The sequence below is a fragment of the Hemiscyllium ocellatum genome, chromosome 25 (genome assembly GCF_020745735.1).
Source record: "Hemiscyllium ocellatum isolate sHemOce1 chromosome 25, sHemOce1.pat.X.cur, whole genome shotgun sequence".
Taxonomy (NCBI): Eukaryota; Metazoa; Chordata; class Chondrichthyes; order Orectolobiformes; family Hemiscylliidae; genus Hemiscyllium; species Hemiscyllium ocellatum.
The window spans coordinates 36,577,715-36,593,436 of record NC_083425.1 but is presented as its reverse complement, the minus strand read 5'-3'; the positions used below and the strand labels follow the sequence as shown (position 1 = coordinate 36,593,436).

Below are 15,722 nucleotides of genomic sequence, written 5' to 3'. Positions count from 1 at the left end.
ATAACTAACTCAGCAAATCAATTTTAACAAACACTTTTTCTATTCTCTGCCACTGCTCCCTGGAACAATCTATCAACTACAGACTCATTCAGTCGATCAGCTACCCTTTTCAGAGTTTATTTACTCACCCTCAATCAATCCAGTCAATCAGCTTCCCCAGCCCACTCCCACCCCCATCCTCACACATCTGATCTATTCCCTTCTCTCCCTCAAATTTCAACTGTTGCCCTCCACAGTTGATCAGATTCCTCTAAATACACCCCCCAAACTCGATCAGCTTCCCCCCGCTCCCCCCACACTCAATCAGCTTCCCCCCACTCCCCCCAAACTCGATCAGCTTCCCCCCGCGCACCCACACTTGGTCAGCTTCCCCCCATCCCCCCACACTTGATCAGCTTCCCCCCCCCCGTGCCCCCCACACTCAATCAGCTTCCCCCGTCCCCCCCACACTCGATCAGCTTCCCCCCGCCCCCCCCCCACACTTGGTCAGCTTCCCCCCCCGTGCCCCCCACACTCAATCAGCTTCCCCCGTCCCCCCCACACTCGATCAGCTTCCCCCCGCCCCCCCCCCCACACTCGATCAGCTTCCCCCCGCGCACCCACACTTGGTCAGCTTCCCCCGCTCCCCCCACACTCGATCAGCTTCCCCCCCGTCCCCCCCACACTTGATCAGCTTCCCCCCCATTCCCCCCACACTCGATCAGCTTCCCCCCCGCTCCCCCCACACTCGATCAGCTTCCCCCCGTCCCCCCCACACTTGATCAGCTTCCCCCCCGTCCCCCTCACACTTGATCAGCTTTCCCCCCATCCCCCCCACACTCAATCAGCTTCCCCCCCGCTCCCCCCACACTCAATCAGCTTCCCCCCGCCCCCCCACACTCGATCAGATTCCCCCGTCCCCCCCACACTCAATCAGCTTCCCCCCGCCCCCCCACACTCGATCAGCTTCCCCCCGCCCCCCACACTTTTTCAGCTTCCCCCCGCTACCCCCACACTCGATCAGCTTTCCCCCCCGCCCCCCCCCCCACTCGATCAGTTTCCCCCCGCTCCCCCTACACTCGGTCAGCTTCCACCCCCCCTTGCGCCCCCCAGACTCGATCAGCTCCCTCACTGCTCCCCACAGAGGATCAGCTTCCCCCTAATCCCCCCCAATCAGCTTCCTGCTCTTCTCCCCACAGTCGATCAGCTCCCATCCTCTCCTTCCCCCCCCACAGTCGATCAACTCCCCTCCTGTCCTTCCCCCCACAGTCGATCAGCTCTCCCTTCCCCCAACCAAGTCAACCAGCTCCAAAGGCAGGAGCTGAGGTATCAATAACCTTTTCTCTGGTCCAGAGTTTAAGTTCTTTTCCTGCCTCTCTCTATTTGGATTGAGTTAAAGTGAAGTCTGTGTAAATGGGGGAGCCTCACAGAGTGAGCTGAGCTGTCAAAAACAGACAACCCTTCATTCTGGCTTCCACAGACACGACAGTGTGGATCAAGCCCCTCAGCCTCTGTTCAAAACTGTGATGATTCTCTCTAATGGGAGAATGGTGACTGCTAGCGTTACAGTTAGTGAACACTTCCTGGATTCCAGCAATGGATTGATCTGGTTTGCTTCCCCTCCAGTCCGCCCTCCTGCTCTGTTTGACCTCAGAGTTGCTGGTTTTGCAAATCCTGCTCACTTTGTTTGGGAGTTGCTAACAGGACAGCTTTATCCAGCGATCGGTGAGTTCTGTAACATATCTGAATGTGCTCTCAGTAATGTATCTGAATTTTCAAAATTTCCCACAACTGATCTCTCTGGGCAACAATCATTCGGTGGATAAACTGCAAGAACTTGTTGGGCTCACTAAATTCAGTCTGTCTTATAATACTCTGCCTTATTCTGCTCTAGTAATCTGAATGGACTGTCTCTCTCTCTCTTTCTGCTTTGGAGAGCTCCCATTAATTCCATGTTGCAGTGAGTACATTGAGCCAAGGAGTGCAAGGGGTGATTGCTTCAAGCTTGGACCCAGATAAAGTCATCTGCTCCATTGCAAAGGCAGTCGAAGTGTTCATTTCACTCACTGATTGAACTGAGAGGGAGCTGACGGGCTACTGTAAGGTTGGGCAGTGCTAATACCAGGCTGCGTAGGGTCGGCACATTTCAAGTGAATCGAGAAAGTGTGTGTGTGTGTGTGTATGTGTGTGTGTGTGTTTGTTTGTTTGGCTCTGGAATGGGGAATCTCAGTTTGTGTGTGTGAGGGTGAGTGTTAAGGGAGGTGGGAAGTGTAAAGCATGGGGGAGGGTGAACTGAGTGAGCAAAGTGGGTGATTGAAGTGGATGTGTTTGAGTGAGTGTGTGTTGACTTGTGTGGAGACCTTAATCTGGGATGGTGGCTCTCAAAATGAATTTACAAATTAATTGGAATTAAAGCTTTAACTTTTAAAGCTGGCCTATTAGTGAGGGAGCCCCATCATTGCTCGAGTGTTTTGGTTGTAGTTCCCTGCTTCAGAATGCGGGGAGTCAGCACCAGAACCACTCCCCCCACCGGCAGCAGGGTGAGACCCTCTTCTGGGAGGGAGTTACTCAAGGGGACAGTGTGAGTTTGTAGATCTCTAAGATGACTCCTCTCATTCTTCCGCTCACAGCTGAGGCTCCCTGATTCTTGCTGGTGGTTGGGGACAAATCCTGATGGGATAGTGACCTCCTGTCCTCTTGGATTACAGTAATACAAACTCCCCGGGTCGAGTTGATTTGTCTCCAGCCGGGATTGAGTCGAAGACCGAGAATGGCCACTTCAGCGATTCGAAGACAAATGAAGAACATTGTCCATAATTACTCGGATGCCGAGATCAAAGTGCGAGAAGCCACATCCAATGACCCCTGGGGCCCACCCAGTTCCCTCATGTCCAACATTGCGGACCTGACCTTTAACGTGGTGGCCTTTTCCGAGATCATGGGCATGATTTGGAAGCGTTTGAATGATCATGGGAAGAATTGGAGACATGTCTACAAGGCACTGACCCTGCTAGATTATTTGATCAAGACTGGCTCAGAAAAGGTGTCTCAGCAATGTAAGGAGAACATCTTCACTGTGCAGACTCTGAAGGATTTTCAGTACATTGACCGGGATGGCAAAGACCAAGGTATCAATGTGAGAGAGAAGGCCAAACAGTTGGTTGCTCTGCTGAAAGATGAAGAGCGTTTGCGCCAGGATCGGGCTCACGCACTGAAAACTAAAGAGAGGATGTCCCAGGTGGCTACAGGAATGGGCAGTAACCAACAAGCAACCTTCGGTCGGGGATCAAGTCATCCGAACCTGTCTTCGTACAGTTATGGTGAGGATTTCAGAAAGTCTAGAGGTGGATCGCCTGTGTCTCTCAATGAATGTGAGTACAGCTACTGGCCTCGCTGCTGCATGACAATTTGCTGTGGCTTCTCGTTTCACTTAAAGTTCTGTTTTTCTCAGAGGGTCAGAATCAGAGGTTGAGTTCAAACCAACTTCAGACTAACTCTGCCTCCTAAAGGGTTGCTGCATTGTCAGAGATTTTGACATTAACTCCCAAGTCCCACAGTAAAGTTAAAAAACTACTGATGATCCATTTGTCATCTTTGGATGTAAAAGATCCTAAGGCACTATTCAAAGACAATCAGGAGCGATCCCCCTAGCACTGAATTGGATGTAAAGGTTTTTGAGACATCCTGAGGTTGTGAAAGCCTAGACAGATATTGAAATAAACACACACACAGATGTGTGTGTGTGTGTGTGTGTGTGTGTGTGTGTGTGTGTGTGTGTGTGTGTGTCTCTATATATATATATATATACACACACACACACACATTTTCACATGTAAACCTGAACATATACATACACACACACTTACGCGCACACATAAATGTGCATATCGGCAAACAGGCATATGCACACACAGATGTACAGGCACATAGATGTGCAGAGACAAACTCCAGTTTCTCACATTGGTTGATGGAATGGTTTGTTTTTTTGACCTGTGGGTGTGGAGAGAATATCCCTAGGGTTTTGCATACAGACTGTATTCCCTAACTGTTGCTGGGAAGTGTGGGTGTGATTGAGAGCAGAGTCCCTTCTCCTGTGATTGAATTGCCTGTGAACCTTCGCTGTCCACTCTCCCATTGAGAATGTCTCTTCGAGCTCCCCAATACCCTAGCACAAGTTGGTATCGCCAGAGATGGGATGGGTGTGTTAGAGGGGACTGCCTTGAGCAGAGTACAGGATAAAGTCCTTCACCTGCTCACATAGTGTGTTTCAGAATAGGCTGTGACTACCTCTGACAGAAAAGGACCTGGAAACTTCCCACATTCTGTGGTTTTCAGATAGCACACAGGCTGGACAATTCTGGAAAGCTCACTGCGTTTGTAGAATTATCTCACGTTGCTTTGTGTTGTGAGTGTGTCTCCTATTTCACTTCTCAGATTGTAACTGTATCCATGACATCCTTCTAGCTCTTCTCAATCAGCTGAACCATTGTCCAGAAGGAACTTGTCCCATCAATTCCCTTTCCAAACCCTGTGGTGCTGTACATTAAATGGACAGGAACAAATAGTTCATCCTGGCACTGATGCTTGGAGGCCCATTGTGCTGCTGACATGATCTGCACCTGACCAGGCTCCTGTAACCCTTTAGAAACAATAGGGGACTCGGTCGGATGGGCTACTGAGGAGTCAGTTTGCCTTCCCTGACAGATTGATGCCTCTGCTAAGTTCCACTGGAACCAGTAGGCTGTGAATCCAGGGATGACCTACACCTCCTGTAGGAGAGAACCGTATCATGTAATCCAGGGAACACCTTGGACCAGGGAACAGGCAGTTCAGTTGACTACGGGGTGGCACTGTTAAAAATTGATTCACAAGTTCAAATTTGAATTGTTTATATCAAGGAGCATGATTATATTCTAATCAGTTATTCCTGGGAGCGTCAGTGACACCAGAAGCCAGGCAAAAATTTTCACTCCAAGATTTGAATAGGTTTGATGTGATGTGGGTCCTGTGCTGTAGGATTTGGAATGAATGTTTAGGTGGCCAGAGGATGAATTAACAGGGATCGACTGTGCCAAACACGGAAAAATGTCAGAAATTGCTACACCAGGTAATAGTCCAACAGGTTTATTTGAAACCATAAATTTTCGTAGCATTGCTTCTTCATCAAGTGAAGGACCAACACTCCGAGAGCTTCTGATTTCAAATAAACCTGTTGAACTATAACCTGGTGTCACCTGACTTTGTCCACCCCAGTCGAACACCAGCACCTTGACACTGTGAAAAAATGCTAATTTTAATTCAGATGCCCCTAACAGTATAGCACACTGTGTTTATATTTCCCTTAATCTATGGAATGATCCCTAAATGTCTTTGAGAAGGTGGTGTAGAGCTGTCACCCTGAATCACTGCAGTCTATGTGGTGTTAGCAGGTCCCAGGAGTTTGACCTGGCAATGGTGAAGGAACGGTGAGTTAGTTCTCGGTCAGAACAGTGAGTGGCTCGAGGAGGAAAACAAGGTGGTTTGTCCATGCAGCTGTTACCTTTGTCCTTCTAGATGGCAGAGACCATGGATTTGCTGTTGAAGAGTTGCTCCAATATATCTCACATTTGGTACACCCTGCTACCTCTGCACCCATATAATGGAGGGCAGTGAGTATTGAGTTTGGTAGATGAGAATGGAACTGCTTCGTCCTGAATGGCATCGAGTTTCTTTAGCATTGTTGAAGCTGCAGGGTGTAAAGTTGAGATTAGTGCAATGTTTACTGTTCGGTGCCTGTGACCTCAGCTGGTTTCCTCAATGTACACAGTGATGGAGCAACACAGTTAGGCTCTGAGACAGCACGAGGCTTTCACAATCCTCAGTCAGGGGTCACTGGCTGAGATTGGAGTGAACTTCAATTCCCTGATCACTGCGTGGGATTCCGTGGCTTGTGCCAATATTGCTTTAATGCAATTCCAACTTCTCGCAGGAAGTTAGGGACAAAAGATCAAGGTCATTCTGGTTCACCATCCCGATGGCCACATGGTACACTGAGGAAACAAGACTCACTAGCATTTTTATAGTGCCTGTCACTACCTCAAGATATCCCAAAGTACTTTACAGTCAATGAAGTACTTTCGAGGCTTGGCAACTGCTGGATTAATGGAAAGATAGTAGCCAGTTTAGACACCGCAAGATCCTACAAACAACTACATGATAATGACCAGAGAGTTTTTTGGGGGGATATAGGTTGAGGGATAAATACAGGCCAGGCCACTCGAGAAACCTGTCCTACTATAACCTGAATAACGTCCCAGATTCCCACTGAGAAAGCGATGGGGCTTCAACATCTGACAGACAGTATTTTGGCAATGCAGCATTGAATATTTGAGACAGAATTTGGGCTCTAGTACAAACCATGAAGCAAACACAGAATGAGGTTGTTCGAACTGCCCAAGATCTTCATTGATAGTTTAATGTCAATATTACAGCAATGAAGCACACATGTCTGTATCCCGGGCACTGAGTGCGAAGGGCATCAGTACAAAGACCAGAAAACAAGTTCACAATGAATTCTTGCATCATTCCTCCTCGTTTTTTTTTGCCTTTTGGTACAGATGCACCTTTATGGGAATTGCAGCAAAGTGTTGAGTGTTTTATTGTACTAATCATATTGCATAAAAATCCCAATTCCTTGTGATTTTGGCAAAATTGAAGACTCGTTATTGAGACTTGTACTGGGAAATGTGTTTCTTCGATAACATGACACTCCCTCAGTACTGACCTCCGATAGTGTGACACGCCTTCAAAACTAACCTCTGACAGTGCAACACTCCCTCAATACTAACATCTGACAGTGCCACACTCCATCAATACCCACCTCTGACAGTGCAGCACTCCCTCAATACTAACATCTGACAGTGCCACACTCCATCAATACCCACCTCTGACAGTGCAGCACTCCCTCAATACTAACATCTGACAGTGCCACACTCCCTCAATACTGACCTCTGACAGTGTCACACTCCACCAATACTGACCTCTGACAGTGCAGCACTCCCTCAATACTAACCTCTGACAGTGCCACACTCCATCAATACTCACCTCTGACAGTGCCACACTCCATCAATACTCACCTCTGACAATGCCACACTCCCTCAATACCGACCTCTGACAGTGCCACACTCCATCAATACTCACCTCTGACAGTGCAGCACTCCCTCAATACTGACCTCTGACAGTGCCACACTCCATCAATACTCACCTCTGACAGTGCCACACTCCATCAATACTAACATCTGACAGTGCCACACTCCCTCAGTACTAACCTCTGACAGTGCAACACTCCCTCAATACCAACCTCTGACAATGCCACACTCCCTCAATACTGACCTCTGACAGTACCACACTCCATCAATACTGACCTCTGACCTCTGACAGTGCGACGCTCCCTCAATACAAACCTCTGACAGTGCCACACTCCCTCAGTACTGATCTCTGACAGTGCCACACTCCCTCTATTCTAAGCTCTGACAGTGCGACACTCCCTCAGTACTGACCTGCGACAGTGCCACACTCTCTCAATACTAACCTCCGACAGAGCCACACTCCCTCAACACTAAGCTCTGACAGTCCGACACTCCCTCAATACTAACCTCTGACAGTGCCACACTCCCTCACTACTGACCTGTGACAGTGCCACACTCCCTCACTACTGACCTCTGACAGTGCCACACTCCATCAATACTGACCTCCAACAGTGCCACGCTCCATCAATACTAACCTCTGACAGTGCGACACTCCCTCAATACTAACCTCTGACAGTGCGACACTCCCTCAGTACTAACTCCTGACAGTGTGACACTCCCTCAATACTAACATCTGACAGTGCTACACTCCCTCAATACTGACCTCCAACAGTATGAAACTCCCTCAATACTGACCACCGACAGTGCCACACTCCATCAATACTGATGTCTGACAATGCCACACTCCATCAATACTAACCTCCGACAGTGCCACATTCCCTCAAATACTGACCTCTGAGAGTGCGACACCCCCTTAATACTAACCTCTGACAGTGCCACACTCCCTCAGTACTAACCTCTGACAGTGCCACACTCCTTCAATACTGACCTCTGACAGTGTGACGTTCCCTCAGTACTGACTCTGACAGTGTAGCACTCCCTCAATGTTATCCTTTTCCAGTGCTGTACTCCTTAAATACTACCTCTGACAGTACCCTTGGACAGTGCTGTTCTCTCAGTAATTTGACCCTTGAACAATGTGCTTTCCTCACCACAGTACCTCCTACAGCATAGCGTTCACTCAATATTGACCCTCTGAGAGCATGGTGCACTCTCTGTACTTTCTCAATACTGTACAGTACTGACCCTCTCACAGTGCCACTCTCCCTGAGTACTTACACTCCAACAGTGCAACATTCCCTCAGTACTGATCCTCCAACAGTGCTGCATTCCCTCAGTACTGATCCTCCAACAGAGCAGCATTCCCTCAGTATTAATCCTCTGACAATGTTGCATACCCTCAGTACTAACCCTCTGACAGTGCAGCGCTCCCTCAGTACTGATCCTCCAACAGTGCAGTGCTCCCTCAGTACTGATCCTCCAACAGCGCAGCACAGCCTCAGTAATGATCCTCTGACAGTGTCACACTCCCTCAATACTGAGCTATGACAATGTGACACTCCATCAGTAATGACCTCTGACAGTGTGACAATCCCTCAGTACTGACTCTGACAGTGTAGCACTCCCTCAATGTTGTCCTTTGCCAGTGCTGTATTCCTTAAATACTGCCTCTGACAGTACCCTTGAGCAGTGCTGTTCTCTCAGACCCACTAACAGTGTATTGCTCTCTCAGTCTTGACCCTCCTACAGCACAGCGTTCACTCAATATTGACCCTCTGAGAGCATGGTGCACTCACTGTGCTTTCTTAATACTGACCTTCTGACAGTGCAGCAAGCTCTAGAACTGACCTTCCAACAGTGCTGCACTCCCTCAGTACTAATCCTCCAACATTGCAGCACTGCCTCAGCACTAATCCTCCGACAGTGCTGCATTCCCTCAGTATTAATCCTCCGACATTGCAGCATTCGTTCAGTATTAATCCTCTGGCAGTGCTGCATTCCCTCAGTACTAATCCTCTGACAGTGCAGCGCTCCCTCAGTACTAATCCTCTGACAGTGCAGTGTTCCCTCAGTACTGATCCTCCGACAGTCCTGCTTTCCCTCAGTACTGATCCTCTAACAGCGCAGTGCTCCCTCAGTACTGATCCTCCGACTGTGCAGTGCTCCCTCAGTACTGATCCTCCAACAGTGCTGCATTCCCTCAGTACTGATCCTCCGACAGTGCAGCGCTCCCTCACTACTGATCCTCCAACAGTGCTGCGCTCGCTCAGTATTGATCCTCTGACAGTGCAGCGCTCCCTCACTACTGATCCTCCAACAGTGCTGCGCTCGCTCAGTATTGATCCTTTGACAGTGCAGTGCTCCCTCAGTACTGATCCTTCGACAGTGCTGCGTTCCCTCAGTACTAATCCTCCAACATTGCAGCACTGCCTCAGCACTAATCCTCCGACAGTGCTGCATTCCCTCAGTATTAATCCTCCGACAGAGCAGCGCTCCCTCAGTACTGTTCCTCCAACAGTGCTGCGTTCCCTCAGTACTGATCCTCCGACATTGCAGCATTCGTTCAGTATTAATCCTCTGGCAGTGCTGCATTCCCTCAGTACTGATCCTCCGACAGTGCTGCATTCCCTCAGTACTGATCCTCCGACAGTGCAGCGCTCCCTCACTACTGATCCTCCAACAGTGCTGCGCTCGCTCAGTATTGATCCTCTGACAGTGCAGTGCTCCCTCAGTACTGATCCTTCGACAGTGCTGCGTTCCCTCAGTATTAATCCTCCGACAGTGCTGCATTCCCTCAGTATTAATCCTCCAACAGTGCAGCGTTCCCTCAGAACCGATCCTCCGACAATGCTGCGTTCCCACAGTACGGATCCTCCAACAGTGCAGTCCTCCCTCAGTACTGATCCTTCGACAGTGCAGTGCTCCCTCAGTACAGATCCTCTGACCGTGCTGCGTTCCCTCAGTACTGATCCTCCAACAGTGCAGCACTCCTTCAGTACTAATCCTCCGAGATTGCTGCATACCCTCAGTACTGATCCTCTGACAGTGCAGCGCTCCCTCAATATTGATCCTCCAACAGTGCAGCACTCCCTCAATACTGAACTCTGACATTCCTTCAGTACTGACTCTGACAGTGAAGCACTCCCTCAATGTTGTCCTTTGCCAGTGCTGTACTCCTTAAATACTGCCTCTGACAGTACCCTTGGACAGTGCTGTTCTCTCAGTAATTGACCCACCAACAGTGTATTGCTCTCTCAGTCTTGACCCTTGAACAATGTGCTTCGCTCACCACGGCCCCTCCTACAGCATAGTGTTCACTCAATATTGAACCTCTGAGAGCATGGTGCACTCTCTGTATTTTCTCAACACTGACCTTCTGACAATGCAGCACGGTCTCAGTACTGACCTTCCAACAGTGCAGCACCCTCTCCGTACTGACCTTCCAATAGTGCAGCACTCTCTCAGTACTGACCCTCTCACAGTGCTGCAATCCCTTAGTACTTACACTCCAACAGTGCAGCATTTCCTCAGTACTGATCCTCTGACATTGCAGCACTACCTCAGTACTAATCCTCCAATAGTGCTGCATTCCCTCAGTATTAATGCTCCGACAGTGCAGCGCTCCCTCAGTACTGATCCTCCGACAGTGCTGCGTTTGCTCAGTACTGAACCTCCGACAGTGCAGCGCTCCCTCAGCACTTATCCTCCAACAGTGCTGAACTACCTTAGTACTGATCCTCCGATAGTGCTGCATTCCCTCAGTTCTGATATTCCGACAGTGCAGCGATCTCTCAGTACTGATCCGCCAACAATGCAGCACTCCTTCAGTATTAATCTTCCGACAGTACTGCATACCCTCAGTACTAATCCTCTGACAGTGCAGCGCTCTCTCAGTACTGATCCTCCAATAGTGCAGTGCTTCCTCAGTACTGATCCTCCGACAGTGCAGCACAGCCTCAGTAATGATCCTCTGACAGTGCAGCATTCCCTCAGTACTAATCCTCTGACAGTGCAGCGCTCCCTCAGTACTAATCCTCCGACAGTGCAGCGTTCCATCAGTACTGATCCTCCGACAGTGCAGTGCTCCCTCTGTACAAATCCTTCGACAATGCAGTGCTCCCTCAGTACTAATCCTCCGACAGTGCAGCGCTCCATCAGTACTAATCCTCCGACAGTGCAGGACTCCCTCAGTACAAATCCTCTGACCGTGCTGTGTTCCCTCAATACTTATCCTCCAAAAGTGCAGCACTCCCTCAGTACTAATCCTCTGACAGTGCAGCACTCCCTCAGTACTGACCTCTGACTGTGCCACACTCCCTCAATACTGAACTATGACAATGTGACACTCCCTCAGTAATGACCTCTGACAGTGTGACAGTTCCTCAATACTGACTTGTGACAGTGCCACACTCGCTCAGTAATGACCTCCGACATTGCCACACTCCCTCAGTAATGACCTCTGACAGTACCACACTCCATCAATGCTGACCTGTCACAGTGCCACACTCCCTCAGTACCAACCTCTGACAGTGCCACACTCCTTCAATAATTACCTCTTATAGTGTGACATTCCCTTAATACTGACTCTGACAGTGAAGCACTCCCTCAATGTTGTCCTTTGCCAGCGCTGTACTCCTTAAATACTTCCTCTGACAGTACCCTTGGACAGTGCTGTTCTCTCAGTAACTGACCCACCAACAGTGTATTGCTGTCTCAGTCTTGACCCTTGAACAATGTGCTTCCCTCACCACAGCCCCTCCTACAGCACAGCGTTCACTCAATATTGACCCTCTGAGAGCATGGTGCACTCTCTGTGCTTTCTTAATACTGACCTTCTGACAATGCAGCACGCTCTCAGTACTGACCTTCCAGCAGTGCAGCACACTCTCCGTACTGACCTTCCAATAGTGCAGCACTCTCTCAGTACTGACCCTCTCACAGTGCTGCTCTCCCTGAGTACTAATCCTCCGACAGTGCTGCATACCCTCTGTACTAACCCTCTGGCAGTGTAGTGCTCCCTCAGTACTGATCCTCCAACATTGCAGTGCTCCCTCAATACTGATCCTCCGACAGCGCAGCACAGCTTCAGTAGTGATCCTTTGACAGTGCAGCGCTCCCTCAGTACTGACCTCTGACAGTGCCACACTCCCTCAATACTGAACTATGACAATGTGACACTCCCTCAGTAATGACCTCCGACAGTGTGACAGTCCCTCAATACTGACTTGTGACAGTGCCACACTCGCTCAGTAATGACCTCTGACAGTGTGACAATCCCTCAATACTGACCTCTGACAGTGCCACAGCCCATCAATACTGACCTCTGACAGTGCCACACTCCCTCAGTACTGACCTCTGACAGTGTGACATTCCCTCAGTACTGACCTCTGACAGTGTAGCACTCCCTCAATGTTTCCTTTGCCAGTGCTGTACTCCTTAAATACTGCCTCTGACAGTGCCACATTCCCTCAATACTGACCTCTGACAGTGCCACACTCATTCAGTAATGACCTCTGACAGTGTGACAATCCCTCAGTACTGACCTCTGACAGTGCCACAGTCCATCAATACTGATCTCTGACTGTGCCACACTCCCTCAGTACTGACCTCTGACAGTGTAGCACTCCTTCAATGTTATCCTTTGCCAGTGCTGTACTCCTTAAATACAACCTCTGACAGTACCCTTGGACAGTGCTGTTCTCTCAGTAATTGACCCACCAACAGTGTATTGCTCTCTCAGTCTTGACCCTTGAACAAAGTGCTTCCCTCACCACAGCCCCTCCTACAGCATAGCGTTCACTCAATATTGACCCTCTGAGAGCATGGTGCACTCTGTACTTTCTCAATACGGACCTTCTGACAATGCAGCATGCTCTCAGTACTGACCTTCCAACAGTGCAGCACTCTCTCAGTACTGATCCTCTGACATTGCAGCACTCCCTCAGTACTGACCCTCCGACAGTGCAGCACTCCCTCAGTACTGATCCTCCAACAGTGCTGCATTCCCTCAGTTCTGATCCTCCAACAGTGCTGAACTCCCTCAGTACTGATCCTCTGACAGTGCAGCACTCCCTCAGTACTGATCCTCCAACAGTGCAGCACTCCCTCAGTACTAATCCTCCGACAGTGCAGCGCTCCCTCAGTACTGACCCTCCAACAGTGCAGCACTCCCGCGGTACAGACCCACCGACAGTGCAGCACTCCCTCAGTACCGCTCCTCCGACATTGCAGCACTCCCTCAGTACTAATCTTCTGACAGTGCAGCACTCCCTCAGTACTGACCCTCCGACAGTGCAGCACTCCCTCAGTACCTATCCTCCAACAGTGCAGTGCTCCCTCAGTACTGATCCTCTGACAATGCAGCACTCCCTCAGTATTGACCCTCCGATAGTGTAAAGTTCCCTCAGTTCTTATCCTCTGACAGTGCAGCGCTCCCTCAGCATTTACCCTCCGACAGTGCAGCACTCCCTCAGTACTGACCCTCTGACAGTGCAGTGCTCCCTCAGTACTGATCCTCCGACAATGCAGCACTCCCTCAGTAATGATCCTCCGACATTGCAGCACTATATTAGTACTAATCCTCTGACAGTGCAGCGCTCCCTCAGTACTGACCCTCCGACAGTGCAGCACTCCCTCAGTACTAACCCTCTGACAGTGCAGTGCTCCCTCAGTACTGATCCTCCGACAATGCAGCACTCCCTCAGTAATGGTCCTCTGACAGTGCTGTGCTCCTTAGGTCATGGCAGAAGCTTGATGGCTCTTTGCCAGTCTTTTCAAAGCTGCTCACCCTTGTTGGAATTTACCCAGCCTGGCCTGAAACTTCCTCTACACAAAATTCCCCCTTTGTGTTGTTAGTTTTTGGTTCCATACCGCCATTTGTTAAATCCTATCTAATCCCCTTACAGTGAATCCTCTCCCACCTTAGGAGATGTAGGTTTGATGATTCATTGTGCTTTTCTATTTATTACTAATCTAAACACTATGATGAACTCTCTTTCCCCAGTGTTATTTCCACAGATCCTCAGCCTATCTTCCTCATGAAGTCACAGAGTCGTTGAGCACAGAAACAGACCCTTCAGTCCACTTATCCATGTTGACCAGACATCACAATCTGTCCTCATCCCATTTGCCAGCATTTGGCCCATATCCCTCTAAACCCTTCCTATTCATATACCCATCCAGATACCTTTTAAATGTTGTAATTGTACCGACCTTCAGCACTTCCTCTGGCAGCTCATTCCTTACAGGCAACACCCTCTGCATGAAAAAGTTATCCTTCAAGTTCCTTTTGAATCTTTCCCCCTGTCACCTTACACCTATGATCTCTACTTTTGGACTCCGCTACCCTTAGAAAAAGACCTTGACTATTCACTCTATCCATGACCTCATGATTTTATAAACCTTAATAAGGTCACCCCTCAGACTCTGACACCTCTCAGCCTATTTCACCTCTCCCTGTAGCTCCAACCCTCCAATCCTGGCAACATCCTCATAAATCTTTTGTGCATCTCTCAAGTTTAACAACATCTTCCCTATAGAAGTGCGACCAGGATTGTACACAGTATTCTAAACGTGGCCTCACCAATGTCCTATGCAGCTGCAGCATGACATCCCAACCCCGATACTCAATGCACTGACAAATGAAGACAAGAGTGCCAAACAGCACCTTCACCATCCTGTCCACATCCTTTCGAGGAACTGTGCACCTGTACCCCCCCGGATCTCTTTGTTTGGCAACAATATCCAGGGCCCTATCATTAACTGAATAAGTCCTGCCCTGATTTTTCTTTCCAAAATGCAACTCCTCACATTTACCTAAATTAAATTCCATCTGCCCCTTCTTGGCCCACTTGCCAAGGTCCTGTTGTACTCAGAGAAAATTTTCTTCACTGTCTGCTAAATCACCTATTTTGGTGTCATCTGCAAACTTATTAACCGTATCTCTTATATTCACATCCAAATCATTTATATAAATGATGAAAAGCAGTGGGCCCAGCACCAATCCTTGTGGCACACCACTGGTCACTGGCCTCGAGTCTGAAAAGCAACCCTCTACCATCACCCCCTATCTCCTACCTTCAAGCCAATTTTATGTGCAATTGGATAGCTGCGCCTGGATTCCATGTGATCTAAGCTTACTACCCAGCCTACTATGCAGAACCTTGTCAAACGCTTTGCTGAGGTCCATGTAGATAATGTTTACTTTTCTGTCTTCATCAATCTTCTTTATCACCTCTTCAAAAAACTCAATGAAGTTTATGAGACACTATTTCCCACGCACACAGCCATATTGACTATCTGTAATCAGTCCTTTCCTTTCCAAAAACACATAAGTCCTGTCCCTCCGAATCCCCTCCAACAACTTACCCACCACTGACATACCAACATAAGATCCAGAAATGCCTCCTTTTAGTTGAACTGAAACATCCTGGTCCAGGAAGTATTTCTGGATGCATTTCCGAATTTTCTTCTCCATTCCCTTTATAGAAATATTATTCCAATCACTATACTGTATCGGTAATTAAAGTTCTATGATATCACCCCTGTATAGTTCTTGCACATCTCTGTGATCTCCCTGCATATGTGTTTCTCCATCTCTAGTGACAACCCCTGTGC

At 48.9% G+C, this 15,722-nt stretch overlaps 1 protein-coding gene across 5 annotated transcripts in view; it reads left to right on the top strand.

The window, feature by feature from the left end:
* The window catches only part of LOC132827829 (epsin-2-like), a 95,478-nt gene that overhangs the window by 36,336 nt on the left and 43,420 nt on the right, over positions 1 to 15,722 (top strand). For 4 of the 5 annotated variants that reach the window (XM_060844570.1, XM_060844569.1, XM_060844571.1 and 1 more), the window contains exon 2: positions 2,688 to 3,350. In XM_060844570.1, coding sequence (XP_060700553.1) covers positions 2,688 to 3,350 — 663 coding nt within the window. Of the gene's footprint in view, positions 1 to 2,609; positions 3,351 to 15,722 lie in introns of all 5 variants that reach the window. The other variant, XM_060844572.1, reaches the window with a different exon arrangement.